We start from the raw sequence: 19791 nt of genomic DNA, 5'->3' as shown, positions 1-19791 counted from the left end.
CTATTCCTTAGTAATCTTATGACTCAGAGTTAAGAAGGGATATAATGAAGTCCAGGGGGTGAGTAGAGGAATTATTTTGTGCTAGAGGTGGCCGCATGAAGCATCTTTAGTAAACAGTAGGGTCCAGTTTCCCTGTGAATTCTGGTTTATCTGCCAAGCTTAAGAACACCCTGAATCTGCACGCATCTAACCTGTCAGGTGCGGGTGACACGACACACCATGAGGGCGGAGGGGCCTTTGTAATCTGGCCTCAGAGACGGTGCAGGCAGTAACTTTCAGCGGGCCGTAAGGACCCAGCACAGTCTCGTATAACCCACAGTGCCTTGTTGGGTTAATGCAAGGTGTCATTTCTGAGCCTTAATGTTTTGTAGGCAATTCATTATGAATTGGGGGAAAGGAAGAAACCAAGCAACGAAATGCTTAAAAGGCCAGGAACTGCCACATGGCTCACTGATAAGGTGTCCTGGGCACTTGTACAACTTTCCAAACGCTGCTTTTCTCCTGAGTTTTTTCTCGCCTTAGAAAATATTCAACTAAAATCCCCACTGCAAGTGAGTGAGCCCCCAGGAATTTCTCAAGTTTTTAAACTTACTGATGTTTATTCATTCGACCACATTAATTGTCAAGTATATTTAGTTCTATCTCATATACAACAAAGTTCATTAAGAAAGCATCCAAGGCATTTTGGGGTTGTCCGTTTCTATGGGTCTTTCTCCTAATCGCCCCCTAACTCCCACCGAGACAGACTAGAGACCCTGATATAATAGCTGTTTCTGCATCAGGAAACAAGATTTAGTATTAAGTTTCCTGGCAGTTGGTTGTGTCACTTTCTATATAAAACTAATAGCACCTGGATCGCATGTATCTTATACATATCCTTGGAAAAATACAGAAATCAACATATATCATCTCAGCCTCTCAACAGCATTTGACACATTTCATTGCTTTCTTTTGTGAAATATATTTCCATTTTGGCTTTCCTGGTACCACCTTCTCCTTGATTTCCAGCTTTCCAGCTGCTTGTCTGGTTCCATGGCTCTTCCTGACTGATCATTCTCTCCAACTAGAGCTCTTCCTGGCCGCTCAGCAGACACAGATACGACACTGGGCCCTCTTCTTTATGCAGACTCTCCCTAGGCCAACTCTCCCTAGATTACTCTCAAATTTCTATGCTCAGGTCTGAATTTTTTCAATGAACTTTGAAAGTCATATATCCAGCTTTCTACTCACCAAAACCTCTTGGATCTAAGAGGCATATCAAAATTAAGGTAGCTAAAAAAGAACTTTTTATTCACTATCCAACTCATTCCTCCTCCCATCTGCTTGAGATCCCAGCCAGATGGGAATGTTTATACCCCCTCAGTCCTTGCCTTAACGAGCTCCCCATCGCTCTGCTTAGGACAGTTCCTCGCCACCCCTCTCTGCTTTCTGGCCACGTTAGCTCAGACGCAGTCTCCCTCAGGTAAGTTTCCTATTCTGTGAGTAGATCCCGGGCCTCCCTGGATTGCTTTTACTCCAGCCTTCTCTTAATACCCCAAAGGCTCCTGCTTTTTATAACTCTGCAAGGAGGGGTGTGGGGCAAAGTAACACTCCTGACATTCATCTCTGATCGCTGCACTGGTTATCCTGCATGGTCAGTGCACAGAACCTTTTGAAGTGACATTTAAAATGCAGCAGTTTTGACACCAGGGTTTGACCTTACTACAAATAAACAAAAAACACAGAAAGATTTTGAAACAGGTAACTACCATTAATCCTTCTGCATGATTTTATAAACAAATAATAAATAAAATAAATATCCTTATCACATTCTAGAGTCTCAACTGTCCCGATACCTGTGGTATGTACATGGTAAAAAGAAACCATGATGCACAATGCCCATATATCAAAACTCTCATGCCAGAGTGACTACACTGAATAAGCCAGGATAATAAATAGATGTATTAGTCTCATAAAACTAACTAGAATAAATGTCTGAGATGTTTTGATAAAATTGCAAAGGTTCAAAATGTCCATGTGTAAAAATTAACAAACTCTTAAAAAAAAAAGACTCTTAAAATCTCCTACTTACCAGTGCCAATCCTTAAAGGGTAAAAAGCAGCTCTAGTCTTTAAAAGCACTATACTTTTAAAAATAAAATGACACCTAGATAGTGGCTCCAGGTAAATATGCAAATAATGGATGCGAGAAATGCTGTGCCTTATCTCAAAAATAAAGTGGAAATGTGCCTTCTGATGGTTAGTAAAAAGCAGTCCCAGAAGTAGACTTTATTCTCTCATTGTAAACACACCCTAAGTGAATTTTCATCCTTTCTGTTGCAGCCAGACGGAAGACAGGACTCTAGAATATTGGGTTACTCTGTTTGAGAAAGAGACATGCAAACAAATAGGAACAGCAAGGCCATTCCTGTCACTCAGCCTCAAGATGACCGGGCTGCTCTGGCTGAGGGTGCGGGGTATCTGCTGGCAGGGGAAGAAAGCTATCTAGAGGCTACAAGGCATAGGGTTGTTTTTTTTTTTTTTTTTTAATTGCTTTCTTTTGCTGTTTTTGCAAAGAGATGCTAAACTCGGAGTTTGAGGTGTACCAAAACAGACACCAAAACCTAAAGTGAGGTGCTACCAGGATTGACAAATTTAGACAAGTTTAAGTCCTTCCCCGCCGTGGAAGTATAAAAGGATCCAGGAGAGGGTTTACTTGGAGGGCATCTCTGGCATGCTGTGATCCCACACACCCCTCCTAGCTGGCAAGGGGACGAGGTCTCAGAAAGAGAAGGGCTTTCACGGGACATGAATGCTCAGAGAACTTCGCACGTGCCTCTTGCAGGTTGGGGTGATGCTGTGCACTGGTATCTAAATCACCCCTGGGAAATCTAATGGTTAAGAGGGTGGCTGGAGAGACCTGTGCCGGACAGTGCGGGTGGGAAAGTGAGCAAGAAACTGCACTCCCAAGGAGTGCTGGGGCGAAGGGTATGTGAGTATTCTCCTGTGGACTGGATGTGGGTCATTAGAGAGAGGCAGGCTGCGCTACTGGACCCTGTCCAAGAGACAAGGACAGGCCAATTAGGTTGCATTTCAGAATGTTGGCTTGATGGTTGTAGCAGCAGGGAATTCAGGATGTGAAGGAGAAATACAGCCCCAGCTGCGGCTGGCAGCCGCCTTGGGCCAGAGGTGAAACTGACCGAAAGAGGGGAACAGAGCAGAAAGGCCAACAGAAAAATGGAGTATGAACCGTGGCTAGGTGGTACATAAAATCCCCCCTGGATCTGAACCTTTTTTTTTTTTTTTTGCTGAAGTGAACCAACAGACTCCCTGCCAAGCTAGTCTGAGTTGAGTTTTCTAGTATTTGTCACTGAAAGCACTTCATTTTATAATCTTTTCCAAGTGATCTGGGAGAAAAGCCACAGCCCAAATTTCTGCTCTATGAGAATTGTCCATAACCAGGAAAATGCAAAAGAATCAGAATGCCAACTTCACTTCGTTCTTGGAGTGAACGCTACCCCTAGGGGAGATACGGACTCTAATCCATATTAGATTTAATATGGATTTCAATTTAATTGAAAGATGGACCTCTTTTGGCCAGAAGGTAAGAAACAAGGAGAGTCAATTATATGTTACCTGGTAATGAACTCTCTGGGAGCCAGAAGAAACTGACTGCAGGTCCTAATGAGAAAATGGAGGAAAAAAAAATCCATATACCTTAAGATTAGTTTAAGCAAGCTGCCTCCACAATTCCATCAACTAAACTCCCAATTTCATATTATTAAACCCATCTGGAAAGCATTTTACTCTCCCCAATTCTTCAAGGCCAAACAAAGATAATGCCAAAAATAATAAAAGCACACCAAGTTGGACTGAGAGAAGGAAGGCCATTTAGCTATTGAAACGTATAAATCCTAAACAGTGTTTAGAGGTGAGTGATAACAATTTTGAGGACACAGAAGCCCAAAACTGAAAGACAGGCAACTTTGTTGTAATAAATGGGGGTCATATTTAACTTGCACCTGGACTTTTGGCTTGTGAAGTAAACTTCTAAAGTCCCTGTAGGCACGTAGAAATTTATTTATCTTAAACCAAATACATGCCGTCATGGTAATTGTGTTTATACCGATAAGTTGCTTGGCAAACAGGTTTTCACAGACTGAAAAGAGAAAATCACTGGCCACCTCTGCATTATCACGAAGTGCAAATTAACAGGGTTGAAATTAATGAGATTTTACTGGCAGATTCTGAGAGCCAGGCTCCCTTTATAGAGTTTTATAACTAAGTTGTCACCAATGTCATGTCTGCAGGATTCCTTGTTAATGAGCGTAGGGATTCTATTTACAGGTGTCAGCAATCCTGGGTACCTTCATCCCCGATACCTGCTTCCCACAGGCTTTATCAGCTTCCTCTCTGAGCCCAGGTTTAAAACTTTTCCTCTTTATTTGTGCTTGCTCTTTCCTTTCTTTAAAAAAAAGAATCCTACTTTTAGTTGTTGAATACTGGTGTGATAAGCCTAACAGTAAATTAACTTTCAACAAAATCAGTTTATCGGTTGTGTATTTTGCTACTGTGAAATCTTAAGTTATCCAAGTTTTTAAAAAGAAATAGTTTTGTATCAATTATGATTCATTTTTTTATTGCAGGTTTTTTGAAGGCAGTGCCACAATAAAAGACAAACATTATTTTGAAAAATGAGATACTGTATGCTCTAGGATTGATTTGGACCTGAGTCACATGCTAAAAAGTTCACAAATTTTAACATGTTAAAGTTATCTTTGATAAAAATAGCCAAAGGAAGCCGCCTGTATAAACTTTGTTGGCTTTTCTTCTCTCATCCTTATCAGTATTCAAAACCTGGCATCTGTCTCAAAATATTTTGCATTCGAAATTCCATCGATATCCTTAACAATGCTAAAGAGAAAAGTTAGTAATTTTTGCATTATTTTATGTCTCTCACCTGAATTTATTTCCACCAAGAGAAACAGAATCTAGGGTTCAAAACCAAGTACAATTCAGAGAGATTTTAGACACTATATATCTTCTTTATTTGTGACATTTACTTATGTATAGCATGTTGTCTGGAAGAGAGTTGCTCATGTTGGAGTATTTATCAAAATCACCCAACAGCTTTAAAAACATAAATGTCTAGACCACATCCCCCCAAAAGTGATTCTAATGTGCATCTTTTATCGAGAAACAAAGATAAAGAAGTGGTTATCCATGCTTTTTGCTATTTGTAGAACAAGGACACTGAATACTCTCCCTAGAAATTTTGCAAAAACAGCCAATGACCATGGTAGGGATGGGTTTGGGTCTCCTGGCTTTGTTCGTGCCGTTCAAATTCAGAGCAATGTCACATGTGAGACCTCTTCCTTTCTCCTTCTCTATGGTAAGATCAGATTGAGGAGAAAAAAAAAGATTATTCCTTTATGTTCTGACACTAATTCTTATGACACAGGTTTTTCTTTCCTATAGAAGGTTTTTCTTTTTTTTTTTTTTAACATTTTAAACTTTTTTTTTTTTAAAACAAAAATCCAGCTGTCTCTGACAGACGTCTATACTAGATACAAAACATTAAGTAACCCCAAATCTCTGTTTTCCTTCATTATTTATCGGTACCCTTTGAAATTCCATCTAGTTCAAAAAATGCAGGTGAGCTGTCTGGCAAGAAGACAAGGCGTTTAAGCTATGGTCATGGACCACAGCAGAGCAACATCATACTGCAGCTTCCCAGTCAGCCCTCTCCCATCTCCACCATCTAAGGAGGGGAAGCAGCTGTAGGGGGTGGGGGAAGGGGAAATGCCATGTGTGCTTAACTATCAAAAAAGACAAGGCCACCATATTTCCATTTCCTCCCCCAATGCATCGTTGTAGAAGTAAATATATATGGCTGGTCATTGTTAATTAAAAAATGGAACAGTGAGCAGAAGAAATGATTGGCTAAAGAAACTCACCTCCTGTAGGCGATCTATGTACATACGGCAAGTCTCCAAATCACAGTCTCCACGCACAACTAGAATACCCAGAGGAATGGCTGAGGGTGAAGGAAAGAGAAAAGTCTAAAATGACATATTTGATTTTTGTATTTTGGCATAAATGTGTTTCTTATGGTTAAAAAAATTCTCATAATTATTACTGTTTTTTGTTGGATATTTCATTATCTCACACCTCCCTAGGATCGCAGTTTCTTTCTTTATGCAGTTTTCACAGTCTTGCCTTGCGTGATGCCCACTGCCCCGTGCCACCTGGCCAGCCTTCCTTTCATTTTGTCTCAGTGGCCCTCATATGAAGTATAATGTCATGGAAACAGTGGATTGACAGGACTGGAGACTTGTTCACAGCCAGCTGCTAATTTATGCCTGCATCTGCAGTAGCCAGTGTACTAGAGAGGAATGAAAAAAATCATGATTCTGGGCACTTACCCCTTTCCCTCTTAAAGACACAGGGCTCAGTCCTTCTGTCACTTTACCACAGTTCCCTATTTAAGAGACTCAAGCTACTCAAGGCACTGTTGCTACCTGGTGGCCAACACCAGAAACAAATAGGCAAGAAAAAGAAAAGCTTCTAGAAGGTTCACAGCTTAAAAATCCAACTTTTAAAGATGATCAGTGTAAATGTGGTAGCAGCGAAGCTTCGGGAAACAATAAGGAGAAGCCGTTATGTGCCTTAAATACCTTTTTTAGGTGGCAGTAAATATCACACAAAGGCTTTAGTGGATAAACCCCTCCACTTCAGATAGAACCATAAGATTCCTGGAACACAGAAAGTAGTCTCCTTCCCAAAACTTCAAAAAATGTATGTGTGCATTTCTGATTTTAATAGTACAGTTACACTATTAAACCCATGATCTAAAAATATTTCAAAATCTTTTATCAACCAACTGGAGACTAACAAGGAGATGACTGAACAGTGGTGTTCACGAAAAAATTTTTTAAGTCTCTCACTCACTGGATTTTTAAGGCCCATCATCAATAAATAGGTCTGAAAGCACAAAATGCTAGGGCTTTAAAAATCAATAATACAGAGAATAAGATACATTTAAAATGCATGGAAAAATCCTGAGGAACTCACCAAGTAGTAGAGAAGGCCTATGTATAAAAAATAATAACTTAGGCTATCCTAAGTGTATGACCTTAGTCTTTGAAAACTACAGGAGAGAGGGACTAATTCTTGCCTGAGGGGTAGATCTTAGGCTCTCTGAAGGACATGGAGCCCCACTGGTCTTTCAGTTAGAGAAGCAAGAGTTGTCCAGAGAAAAAGATGGAGTTTGTTTCTCAACATCACCTCCTAGGTTGGTTCCACTAGGCAGATCAATACCAGCACCTCATACTTTTCAGGTTCCGAAAGTGCCACACACATAAGCTTGAAGGCATCCATCAATGTATAGAACTATGTTTAAGCCTATGAATCACTATGGTCTCTCCCACCACAGGAATAAGACGTGTTTCCTTTCACAACCCCCAGATCTGGCAGATACTCAATAAAGTTTGTAAAAAAAAAAAAAGGGGGGGGTGTCGGTTGGGGAGCAGAGATAGGCTTAGGGCCCATTCAAAAGTGTGTCTTTAGGGCTAAGTCTACTTTCCAGGGCAGGCAAAGAAGCAAGGGTTTGGAGCAGGAGTAGAGAGTGTGCAATGGGTTGGAGCTTGCCTTTGCCTGTCTTTCCAGACGCTAAGCAAGAGAGTGAGGGGGTGAGGAATCATGCAGTGTCACATGTTCGGGGGAATAATAATCTGGAAAAATACCTTTTCTCTTTTTTTGAATATAAATAGAAATTTCTTTTTTAAAGTCTTCAATATGATAATCACGTGTCTTTGAAAAGAATGTAAGGGAAATTCAATAAAGAGATCCCTAAAAGTAGTGACTAATCACCCTCAGCTGTACTACTCAATAGACCCCCAAATAAGGCGATCTACTTAGGGCAGGGAAGAATAAGAATTTTTTAATACTTGAAGAATAATGAAGAAAAACTAGAATTTTGGCCTAGAAAATCAATCAAAAGTTGTGGAAAGAGAATATGGCTATAATTATCATGGGTGTCCATGTCAGAATCTTGTTTCATGACATTTTCTCTTGATTTCAAATGTGCAAATGTAGGGAAATGAAATTTCATCAATATTTACCTGTTTACTTAAATGAGGAGACACATTATATGGAAATTCAGGAATTTGGTCAACACCTCTGATTTCCTTCTGCGCTCAATGCTTGGCGTTAGTCTGGTTAGTAAATTCAATATACTTGGTAGCAGATATTTTAAACTACAATTAGAGCCAGATATTCCACACCTGAAATCAGTGAGTGTCTAGGGAAAAGTTTTCAAAGATGCATCATTCATTTCTACTATGAGTATAAAATCAGCAACTTTGCCTGTTCCTCAAGAAGCTGATCAAGAGGAAGTGCATTTGATTGATACTAGCTATTCAACTGGGCTAAAAACAAAAGAAAGAAAGAAAAAGAAAAAGGCATCCTATGGCACAATTTCATGGCATGATTACTGACAACTGTTGTCAGATTTATCCTATGATGGTACTAGTGTGCAGTAGAAAGAATTTATAGTCATTCTCTCTTGGATTCTAATCCCAGCGCTGCTTTGGTCTTACAAATTACTCAAGTTAGCTGTTTGGTCCTGCAAGGTACTCAATTCCTTGGACCCTTGGGTGAAGACTAAAGTATTTAGAATAGGCATCTTTTAGGATTTTTGTGATGAGCAAATGCAACATTATATTTAAAAATGAATAACCAAAACATCAATGTTAGTTCTCCTTCACTCCCTTTACTATCTTTTGAGTATCTTGAGCTAGAAAATGGATACATCCAATCATCTATTTTCAATTTATCATACTGTAAGGATCAGCTGGTAGTAGTTCCATAAGTTATATCCTGCTTACTTAAAACTAATTTCTATTCTTTCTTGATGGGAAAGATAACTGTAGTACAGAAATACTGTAATCTGACACTTCCATTAGAGGCTTTACACGGTGAAGAGAAAGCAGAAACTTGTGGAAAATTACCACCTTCCTTTTACACTACTGATAACCAACTGCCAAACCTCGCTGAAGTTTTCTTCCTCTTAATTGGGAGCAGTGAGAGTACTTGTCACCTGAGCATTAGCATCACTGTTCCTGATCGCGATGATTCATCTCATTTTGGCCTTAGAGATTTATTTGACTCCAACAAGCATCAGCCAATACCCACTGTACATAATGGAACTTTTATTGCAGGGGTCAAATGGAATTTACAAGTTCTAACTAGGCAATAAAGAACAAGCTGGTTTCTAGATTAAGAAAGCAGATTTAATGCAGACTTAACTTCGCTCTCACCAGAAATGATACTAAATTACAGTACATTAACTTTAAAAAGACATAAACCAACAAAAAAGAGGAGAAACAGTGAATAGAAAATAGTAACAAATAAGCAGATGGAAAATTGGGAACTGACTCAGAGCCCCTACAGAGTCAAATCCTAAACTGTGGGTGAGGAGGCTAAGAACCAGCACCATCTACACTGCAAAACGGCAGCATCACGTGCAGCTGAAGTAAGGAGCACTGGCTATTACATCACTAAATTCCACCACCCACTCTTCGTAGGTGCAGTTACTTTACAGAAAATGGGCATCAACTGCTCATCTACAGAAAGCAGAGACCCCCAACTTTCTTCCCTCAAGAGACTCTCCAAAAGCTGGCAGCCAGAATTCTCAACCTTCTTGGAAAGAGATCTGAAGACTCTCCTCTTCAAGGGGAATCCTCAGAGAGTTAAGAGAAGATATTCCATCCATGAAATATAAACATGATTCTACTAAAAGAAGATGGAGAATATGAAGAAAAGGAGACGGAGCATCATTCAGAGAACAACAAAAAAGGCCTTCGAATTTGATAGAATAGAGTTTAACAGAAAGGCTGGCAGATCAAGTGGAGGAAATATCCACAAAAGTAGAGCAAAAATAGAGACAAAAAAATAGGAGAGAAAAATCTAAGAAAAATAAAAGACTGGTAGGTGGCCCAACATTCTAATAATAGGATTTCCAAAGACCAGGGGAAAGTAGGAGTAATTACCAGAAACAAACAAAAAATCAGGCTGTTTCTTAGAACTGAAGAACGTTAGTTTCCAAATTGAAATGGCCCAACAAGTGCCCAGCACAGTAACAAAAGAACAATAGGAAGACATTTTATTTTGAAATTTAAGAATATTGGTAACAAAGAGAAGAGCCTAGTTTCCAAAAAGGAAAAACTAGATGGCATCGAAAGGATCAGGGATTAGATGGTTTTAAACTTCTCAGAGGCAACTGTAGCATCAGGGAAGCAACAAAACAATGCCTTCAGAATTCTGAGACTTTTAGACAGAATCCAAACTATCAAACAAGTCCAAGGACTGAATAAAGGGCATACCCTCTACTAAAAAGCTACTGTGGTACTTGCCCCAACAAAAGCTGAGTTTGCAACAAGAATGAGGAATGCATGGGCTATTATAATACGCAGGGAATCCAACAAAGAAGAGATTAAAAAAAAAAAAACAAACCCTCCAAGAGGACGGGGCTAAAAGATTCCAGGATGACAGGCATACTAGGCTATTATATAATACATACTGGGGCACCGTGAGCCAACAGGCAGAAAGCTGTCATTATTAAGAGTCCCATAATCATTGCAGAGTTATTTTGTAGCCCAAGGGTAGAATGCCTAAGTGAGTCTGAACCAGTTTGTTCTATCACCCCTAGATGTCCTCTGCCTTAACCTGTTCTTGAGAGCAAGAGTTGGGTCATGGTGAAGCAGAAAAATCCAAAGAAGTCCATTGCCTGTAACCATATCTCCACTCGATAGCTAGAACCCACCCTAACATCGTGCCAAACACTTCCCAGGACGCAATCGTGACCCTGCCCACTAAACCCTCTAGAATGGGCTCTTGTGCTCACTCGGGGAAGCTGAAGCCAGACACTAACCCAGAGACTCTTTTCAGCTCTTGAGTGCCTTCATCTAAAGCGAAAGAATCCTCTCTTCCCCGCATGGGGAGCTTTAGGATTGCTGCTCAATGTTTCAAAACCCCTCTATCTGAATCAGGGATGCACACATTGGCAGTAAACACATATCTATGAAGAGAATGGCAAATTCAAAACTCAGTATCCTGGTTATCCCAGTAGGAGAGGGGTGAGAGGAGGTCCTTGTTCTGTTTCTTAATATGGGTGGGAAGTACATGAATGCTTATTTTACTATTAATCTTTAAACCTATGCATTTTATATACATACATATATGTGTATACCTGTGTGTGTATATACGCATGAAAAGAATAAGTATGTGTATGTGTTTATGTGTGTGCGTAAGTGTGTATATATATATTATTTCAGAATTGAAAGTAAGAAATGCAAGCCATCTGTGACAACTGAGTTTAATGATAGTGGTGCCAAGTTCTGCATATTCTCTATGTTCTCTGTGAATGAATTAAAAAAATGTATAAATTAGTATCAAATAGGAAAAATGGGGGGAAAAGTAGAGAAGTAATCGAACCCCCCCTAAATGATATCCATTGCTACAATTCACTTCCAGCAGTGGACAGCAGTCACATCAAGCAGTCATGATCGCCTGGCTCATCGTGGCATGTGTGTGTATGTGTTTGTGTGTGTGTTTGTGTAACAGCAGGGTGATCTGCCTGCCTTATCTGGGCCGCAGAAGCTTCCAGAGCAGCAGCATCCAGCAGAGCTTTCTGCACTTCCCGAGGCAGGAGCCACATACCATAGCACGTGGAAAGTGGCTAGTGTGCCTGAGGAGCTGAGTTTTTACCTTATTTAATTTTAATTAATTTAAAGTTTAAAGAACCACATGTGGCTAGCAAGCATTACAGTTTTGTTCTCTGTGGGAACAAGAAGTTGAATTTCCTTAGTACCAGATTCAATATATGTCAAAACCAGCCATGTTTTAACCTTTCCACGAGTAGTGCACAGACCCAACACACAAAACTGCTTTTCTCTCTGCCCCTCCCCGCTGGATCCCATGTGCTTCCTAACTTCCAGCAGTAGTGTTCATTGGGTGATTAAGGATAACTTTATTTCCCTTACTCTATATTCTACCTTTCTTATCCCAGCTTTCCTAGTCACTTCTCTGCCCCTCCTTCTATCAAAACATACTCTCAGGTCCTTCTTGGTACTTTGGAATAAATGACTAATAGTTAATTAAAGGGTTAATCATATAAGAAGCACTTGAGTTTTTAATGTTTGAAATTTGGGTTAGCATGACTGTCACAAGCTGAATGTGTGCCCCCAAAATTCGTATGTTGAAGCCCCAAGCCTCAATGTGATGCTATTTGGAGATGGGCCTTCTACAGGAGGTAATTATGCTTAGATGGGGTCAGGAGAGTGGGGCCCTCATGATGGGATGGTAAGAAGACACACCACAGAGCCAGCTCTCTCCCCTCTCTCCTCCTCTGAGGACACAGCATGAAGGCAGCAGCCTGCAGGCCAGGAAGAAAGCTCTCACCAGACACCAGATCAGCCGGCACCTTGATCATGGACGTTCCGGCCTCCAGGACTGAGGGGAAGTAGACGTCTACCATGTAAGCCACCATGCTATGGTATTTTATTACAGCAGCCCACTAGCCTAAGACAATGAAGAATCTTTGACAAAGTTAGGTACAAAAATAAGAAGGAAATTATGGTGTTAACAGGCGATCCTCAGCCCTGAAAAAATTATACCACTAATTACTTCTTCCCACGAACACAAGCCCTTCCCTGTCTCCCCTTTCAGGCTTCACTCTGGCCTCCATTAACCTCCTTTCCCTATTTCAGTTTGTTTAAATGCCTCAAAATCCAGAAAGGGATTAAATTAATTGGTTGAGAAGTGGAATATATATTTCACATTGCATGCTCTGGATTTTATGTTTGAAATAAAATGCCAACGGGTCATACTAATTAATTTTGTCTTCTCTATTTGAAGTTAGGACTCGTTGAACTCAGTATGCAAATAAATGCCAAATAGTGCATAAATTAACACCATTCATCTTCACATCCAAAATCTTCTAGCACCCAATCCACAAGTGTACTCTTATCTGTAAGAAATTTCTTATATATGCACTAAAAGAAAGTATGTAAAATACGGTTTTTAAAACATACATTTCACCACATGTGATCAGCAAAGTCAGGAAACAGACCAGGCTCAGATACCCTGTATGTGGAACTGAATTGCCCAGAACATTGAAAACCAAAGTTATTAAAGGGTATTAAATAGAAAAATGCCTAGAGTAAGAAAACTTGAAAAATGTTTTTCAGAGTCAGAGATACGATGCAAAGGACAACCAAAGAATTTCCTCAAGATAATCGCTTATCTGATTGAAGAAAGACAAAAGACCCCTATAGGCTGACTCTGAGATGAACGCCCAAGATCCCTGAAGCAGTTTTATCCTGGTACAGCCAGGGGAGTGCGCCTGAATGTGTGGAGGCCAGTGACCCACAATATATGGGGACCTGAGGGCAATGAAAATGCAAATACCCCGAGTTCCCAGATGCAAAACAGTGTCCAGCTGGACTGAGCCAGGAGCGCTCATCCGGGCACTGCCGTCCAGGCCGGAGCCTGGAGGTTCGGAGATGGGACAGTGAGAGGAGACATGGGGCGGCCGAGCTGTTCATTTTCTTCTGTTAGTGAGTCCTTCCTCCACCTCTTCAACAGCAGAACAGGCTGTGTCTACATACACCTGGGAGCGTAACCTAAGTCGTGCTGTGTTTACACACATCTGGTCTCCAGTCCTCTGCTCCACCAGCTGAGCTATCAAAGGGTGCGCTAAGTCACGTTGTATTAAGGATGCACAATCTGGAGTCGTGTTACAAGGGTTTAGGCCTGGGTGGGATAAATCTGGGTGAAGAGGAAAATGATAATAATGATGATGCAGGAGGGGAGGAGGGAGCTGGGGAAGGTGGGGAAGAGGAGCAGAAGGTAACTTACATGAACATAAACAAGGTACCAGTTTTACGGTGTTATTTAATCTTTGCCACAATCCTAAGAGGTGGATATCACTGTTCCTATTTCTAACAGGAAGAAACTGAGTCTCAGAAAGATGAGGTGACATGGCCTGAAATGTCACAGCTACTGAGTGGGGCACTCAGATCTCCTCCTGCACTGTTCCTACTTCTCATCAAACGTGGACCACACAGAGGGCGGAGCCTCCCCTTTCAACCCTGAGCCCAAAGAGGGGAAGCCAGAAGCTGGCATGAGTGAGGGCAGAATTCCAAGTCCTGCATTCAGAGCTACCCAGGAACTGGGGAAAGGCCAAGATCTGCAGGAAGCAAAGCCAAGGAAAGGGAGTCCTCAAGCCTGGACAAAAGAACATGACCATGGGACTCAGAAACTATGTGTCAAGTCAAATATTTTTTCATGAACATACTTGGCAGGGGTGGGGTCACTTTTAAAGACACCCCATTCCCTTCCCTTTCCAACAGACCAGCTTCTGAGAGCCTTACAGACTATGGATCAAGCTATCAAAACTGTTGTCAGGTTTGCTATAACCAAGTCTGCAATTCAGGAGTCGTGGAATTCAACTGACCTATGCTTAGTTTATAAAGACTTATGACTCGAACATTGTGAGCAGGGTGTCCATTGTTACAGGGCCAGGAGAAAAGGCAAGAATACATCCAATTTTAATCACAACCGTTAGAGGCAATCACATGATTTGTTTTGCTATTAAAGTCATTGCATTAGAGTCTCCCCTACTGAGCTGAAGAGCTGACTGACAGCACAAATTAAACATAAAACCCACATTCTCACTTGAGGTGTAAAAACTTCATTCTGTCAGATGCACAAGATATTCAAAATGTTTCTCTCAGATTTTTGACAAGAGTGTTTACTAATCATTAGTAACGGCTTGTTAACTTTCGGTGTCATTAATCTGGTAGTTTTCGCTAGGACAGGTGTTCTCGTATCATTCATGTTAATGTTTAATTATTCTTGGTAAATAACTCTGTGCAGGAAAATCACAATGACAGATATTTTGATCATCTGGATCACTCAATGAGCTTGCCTTGCCCTTGATTCTTGTGCAGTATAGTAAGTGAAGGCTCTATGCAAAGAGGGAGATGATGGCACCTACCTGTCTGGGGTATTGTAAAGATTATTGACGTCAGTGTCTGCAGAACACATAATATCTGCAGGTCCATCCTACATTCACTCCTGTAAGCCTTGATTCATTGATTTTCCCTAATTCTGTATCAACATGTGCTGCCCAATGACAAAGCCTCAAGCCACTTCCAGCAGATAATGTGTTGCACCAAAGCTTCTAAAGGCAAGAGCCTAAACCAAAGCATGTAAATAAAAGAATCGACCAAGCCTGCGAGTAGTCACAGCTGGCTGCTCTGTGACACGAGCAAAGACCTTCAGAGCCAAAGCAAGAAAGGAGCCATCTCTGACATGAAATCCACGTGATACCCTTAACGGGATTTATAAAAAAGGAGAAAACTCACAGCGGCTGATTCAGTCCCTACACGATACTGCGCTGTGTTCAACAAGATGTCGCTAGGGAAAGAAAGGGCTGAAAGCTCAGCGTTTAGAAAGAAAGAAAGGATTTAATGATCTGACACGTGAACAATTACAGTGCAACTCCTGTTAAAACAGAGCTGCAGCTAAATGGGGCTATTCACCTATTCAAATCACAAACAAAACTATCTTCAATGGGATCATTAAAAGAAGGTGTGAGACCTTAGAGAAAAGCTCTTCAGAAACGGCAAGGGTTGACAGAGATTGGACTTTAAGCTCTAAATACACACGTAAAAATATTAAAATTGCAAAGGCTCTGTTAAGGCCAAATAAAAAGGTTGTTGCTTTCTGAAAAGAACAATAAATATAACCACACGGTTAAAAATTCATGAAACAGAAATATCTGGACAATATGGTTAACCATCAAAAATACAGGTAATCAGGGGAGGGTACAGCTCAGTGGTAGAGTTTATACTTAGCATTCGTAAGGCCCAGGTTCAATCTCCAGTACCTCCACTAAAAAATAATAATAATTAATTTAAAAATACAGAAATAAACCTAATTACCTCTCCCCTCAAAAAAAAAAAAAAAACCCAAAACAAAACAAAATAGGTAATCTTAGAATGAATTTTTTTATGTTAACACTATTCAGAGATACATTTTGAAAAACTTGACATTCCCTTAAGCATTAATTTTAGATTTATTGACCTAATCAATAGTTTGTCAAGTACTCGCTATCTTTCTAGCAACTTAGATGCAGTCACAAGAAACCAGTAGTCTGAAAAAGAAAATAGCCTGGAAGAAGAGCCAGGTGAACTTGGGTTTGGCAGTGACGTGACATTTCAGATACAACAGCAAAAGCATCATCCATGAAAGAAAAAGTTGATAAGCTAGACTCAATTAAAATGAAAGCTTTTGCTCTGTGAAAGACACTGTTAAGATAATTACAAGATAAGACAGACTGGGAAAAATATCTTTGTAAAACATGTATCTGATAAAAGACTGGTATTTAAAATATGCAAAGAACTCTTAAAACTCCACAATAAGAGAGTCAATTAAAAAAGTGGGCAAAAGATCTCAACTGACATCTCACTTAAAAAGAATACAGATGGCAAATAAGCATATGAAAAATGTGCTCATTGTCATACGTCATTAGGGAACTGCAAATTAAAACAACAGTGAGACACTATTACACATCGGCTAGAGTAGCTAAAATTGAAAAAACTGACACCACCAAATGCTGGTGAAAACGTGGAGCAACAGGAACGTTCGTTCATTGCTGGTGGGGATGCAAAATGGTCCAGCCCCTTCGGAAGACAGCTCAGCGGTTTCTTACAAAACTAAACAAGCTCTTACCACATGATCCAGCAATTGCACTACTTGGCGTTTACTGAAATGAGTTGAAAATTATGTATGTTCAAAAATTTGCACATGAATGTTCATAGCATCTTTATTTATAATTGCCAAAACTTCGAAGCAACCAAGATGTCCTTTGATACGTGAAAGGATAAACTGGTTATCGTGCAAAGGAATATTATTCAGCAACAAAAAGAAATGAGTTTGCAAGCCATGAAAGACAATGGAAGAAACTTAAGTGGATACTGTTAAGAAAGAAGACAGTCTGAAAAGGCCACATACTGCATGATTCCAACTATATGGCACTCTGGAAAAGGCAAAACTATGGAGACAGTAAAAAGCTCTGTGGTTGCCAGGGGCCTCGGGGGAGGGACTGGCGAATGGGTGAAGCACAGAGGGCACCTAGGACAGTGAAACTATATCTGTGATGCTGTCATAGTGGATACATGTCATACCTCTATGAAAACCCATAAAACTGTAGGACACAAGAATGAATCCTAATGTAAAGCACAGATTTTAGTTAATAAGAACATATTAATGTTGGCTCATCACTTGTAACAAACGGACCACACTAATGCAAGGTGTCAACAACAGGAGACACTGCGTGTGCTGGAGGCTGGGGAGACATTGAAGGGATATACAGAACTCTCTGTACGCTGACTTAATTTTTCTGTAAACCAAAACTGCTCTAAAAAATAAAGTCTACTAACTAAAAAATAAAAAAGAAAAGCAAGAGAAGAGGGGAAAAAAGGAATTGTTTTGAGTTGCGTTTCGACAGATCCTTGGCTGATATCAGAGAACACTGGCATACAGAAAAATAAATGTTCCTTGCTTTCCTAGACATAATGCTAATAACACTGTTCAGAAAGTCAACAGGAGTGAGGCGCTAGAGGTGAAAATGAAGGAGGGGAGGTAATGGACTAGAGGAAGGAAGGACAGCCCTAAGGGAAGATGGAGGGTGCGGGGTTAGTGGAATCTTTGCATTGTACCTCATTAGTTCTGAATGTGTCAGAGTTTTCAGGACCCTAAAATTCTAACTTGATGGTTGACAATAATTAAAGAGAATGAGTTGGCAACATTTCAATCCAATTCCTCCCTCTGTACCACAGGTCTATCTTTCAACAACCTGGCATCGTTACTGCCCACTGTTCCCCTGGAACCAAGAGGGAAATTAATGGGCATATTTGCATTCAAAAGGAAACACGACACCCTAAGATTTTTGTATCTCACCAAGTCATGCCTTGGTCTGTCAAAGGTTTCCCAACCCCTGGTTCTTATTATTAAAAATGATCCTAGAGTTTGAACTTCATGGTTTGAGCCAAGTCAAGTCCTTTCCATAGTTAATTTAAAATACCACCCATAAGATAAAAGTAACTATGTAGTTTTCACTGCATTCTATGCGAGGATATTTTGGAGTGTGCTTTCCAGAAACTAGCAGCTTCTTTACAAATCCGTGTTTTTCAAACTCCAGATCAAATTCTGCTGTTTATCCTGATGATACACTACCCATGAAGGCAACCCAAGGGACATGCAACTCACTTTTCTTTTTAATCCCCTTAAATGCTTTGGCATTAATAATCTTGAATAACGACTCAAGGTATTCATTTTCATTTAATCTGGCAAAATGTGTATTGTATATACCAGGGATTGCGCCAAAATATTTCTCAGGCCTACAAGTCATTCACTTAATTACTCACATAATTAAGGATTTTCTTGTGCCAGGGACAACTCTAGTGCCAGGAGTCGGGCATACACTACTGAGTAAGACATAGTACCTGCCCAGGTGTCCCAGCCTGGAAAAGGGGAGGGACATGAAAACATCCTGATTATACACATTGTGACAGGAATGCAGACAGGAACCAAGTGTGTTTAGGACTCAGGGGGGCTGCACATTCCTCAGGACAGGATCTTCTTCCATAAGGATTATTTCCCAAGTGAAGAAAATAATGAAATTTGACAAGAAATGCAAGAGTTTTACAGACAAAGGGAATTCTCTAAGTCTTAGAGGTCATCCTTAGATGCTAAGAGACCAAGGCATGAAAAGAAGCGAATGTTCAGGATTGAGGAAGATAGGCAGGTGCAGAGTAACAGGGGGCGAGGCCAAGGCCATGGCTTGGCTTTCTATGCTAAGGAATTGAGGCTTAATCTCAAAAGGATGTGTAGATGCTGAAGGGTTTACAGCAGAAAGTGGTTTCACATTTACATTGACCTGGAGGGCCTTCATGTTGCCCTCCGCTTGACTAAACTTTAGACAGATCCGGACTTCAGGCCCCAAACCTCCCTTTCCTTAAAGTATTGACTTTAGAAAACTTTCAGTTATAAAGTCTTTCTCTGCCTCTTTGACACATAAGTCTTCTCTTAGCCTCCTGCCACTTTTACAATCCTGAACTGCCTTTCCTGAAGACCCAGGAGCCGTCCCCTTGAAATGCAGTCATTCACAGAAGGTGCTGCCGGGTCCCTAGTCTCCGTACCTGTAGATGGGCAGTGTGCTAACTGTGCTAATCAGCGACAACCGGCAAACACAGATTGTCTGATCAGACTGGCTGGAGTCCTCGAGCACGTCTCCACCAGCTCACCCTAGTGCTTAACAATTCTCCTGCCCACTTTTGGATTGGGTTGCTTGCTTTTTTGTTATTAAGTTGTATAAGCTGTTCATATATTCTGGAAATTAAGCTCTTGTCAGTCACACCTGCAAATATTTTCTCTCATTCCACAGACTGCCTTTTTGTTTTATGGTTTCCTTTGTCTTGCAAAAATTCATAGGTTTAATTAGGCCCCAATTTGTTTATTTTTGTTTTTATTTTTATTGCCTGGATAGACTGCCCTAGGAGAACATCACTAAGATTTATGTTAGAAAATGTTTTACCTATGTTTTCTTCTAGGAGGCTGATAGTGTCTTGTCTTGTTTAAGTCTTTAAGCCATTTTAGAAAACAATCTTATAGTTATTGGTTGGAAGGGAATGGGGGTAGGAAGGGATACATTGGGAGTTCGAGATTTGTAGATACTACTATA

The 19791-nt window shown here is 40.4% G+C and overlaps 1 protein-coding gene across 3 annotated transcripts in view; it reads right to left on the bottom strand.

Moving 5' to 3' along the window:
• Positions 1 to 19791, bottom strand: part of DGKI (diacylglycerol kinase iota) — a 396321-nt gene that overhangs the window by 75069 nt on the left and 301461 nt on the right. For all 3 annotated transcript variants that reach the window (XM_074366970.1, XM_074366972.1, XM_074366971.1), the window contains 2 exons: positions 5936 to 6015; positions 3615 to 3659 (listed from right to left, as the gene is read on the bottom strand). In XM_074366970.1, coding sequence (XP_074223071.1) covers positions 3615 to 3659; positions 5936 to 6015 — 125 coding nt within the window. The remainder of the gene's footprint in view (positions 1 to 3614; positions 3660 to 5935; positions 6016 to 19791) is intronic.

Source organism: Camelus bactrianus, chromosome 7, assembly GCF_048773025.1.
Source record: "Camelus bactrianus isolate YW-2024 breed Bactrian camel chromosome 7, ASM4877302v1, whole genome shotgun sequence".
Lineage (NCBI taxonomy): Eukaryota > Metazoa > Chordata > Mammalia > Artiodactyla > Camelidae > Camelus > Camelus bactrianus.
This window is presented reverse-complemented; position numbering and strand designations above follow the sequence as displayed.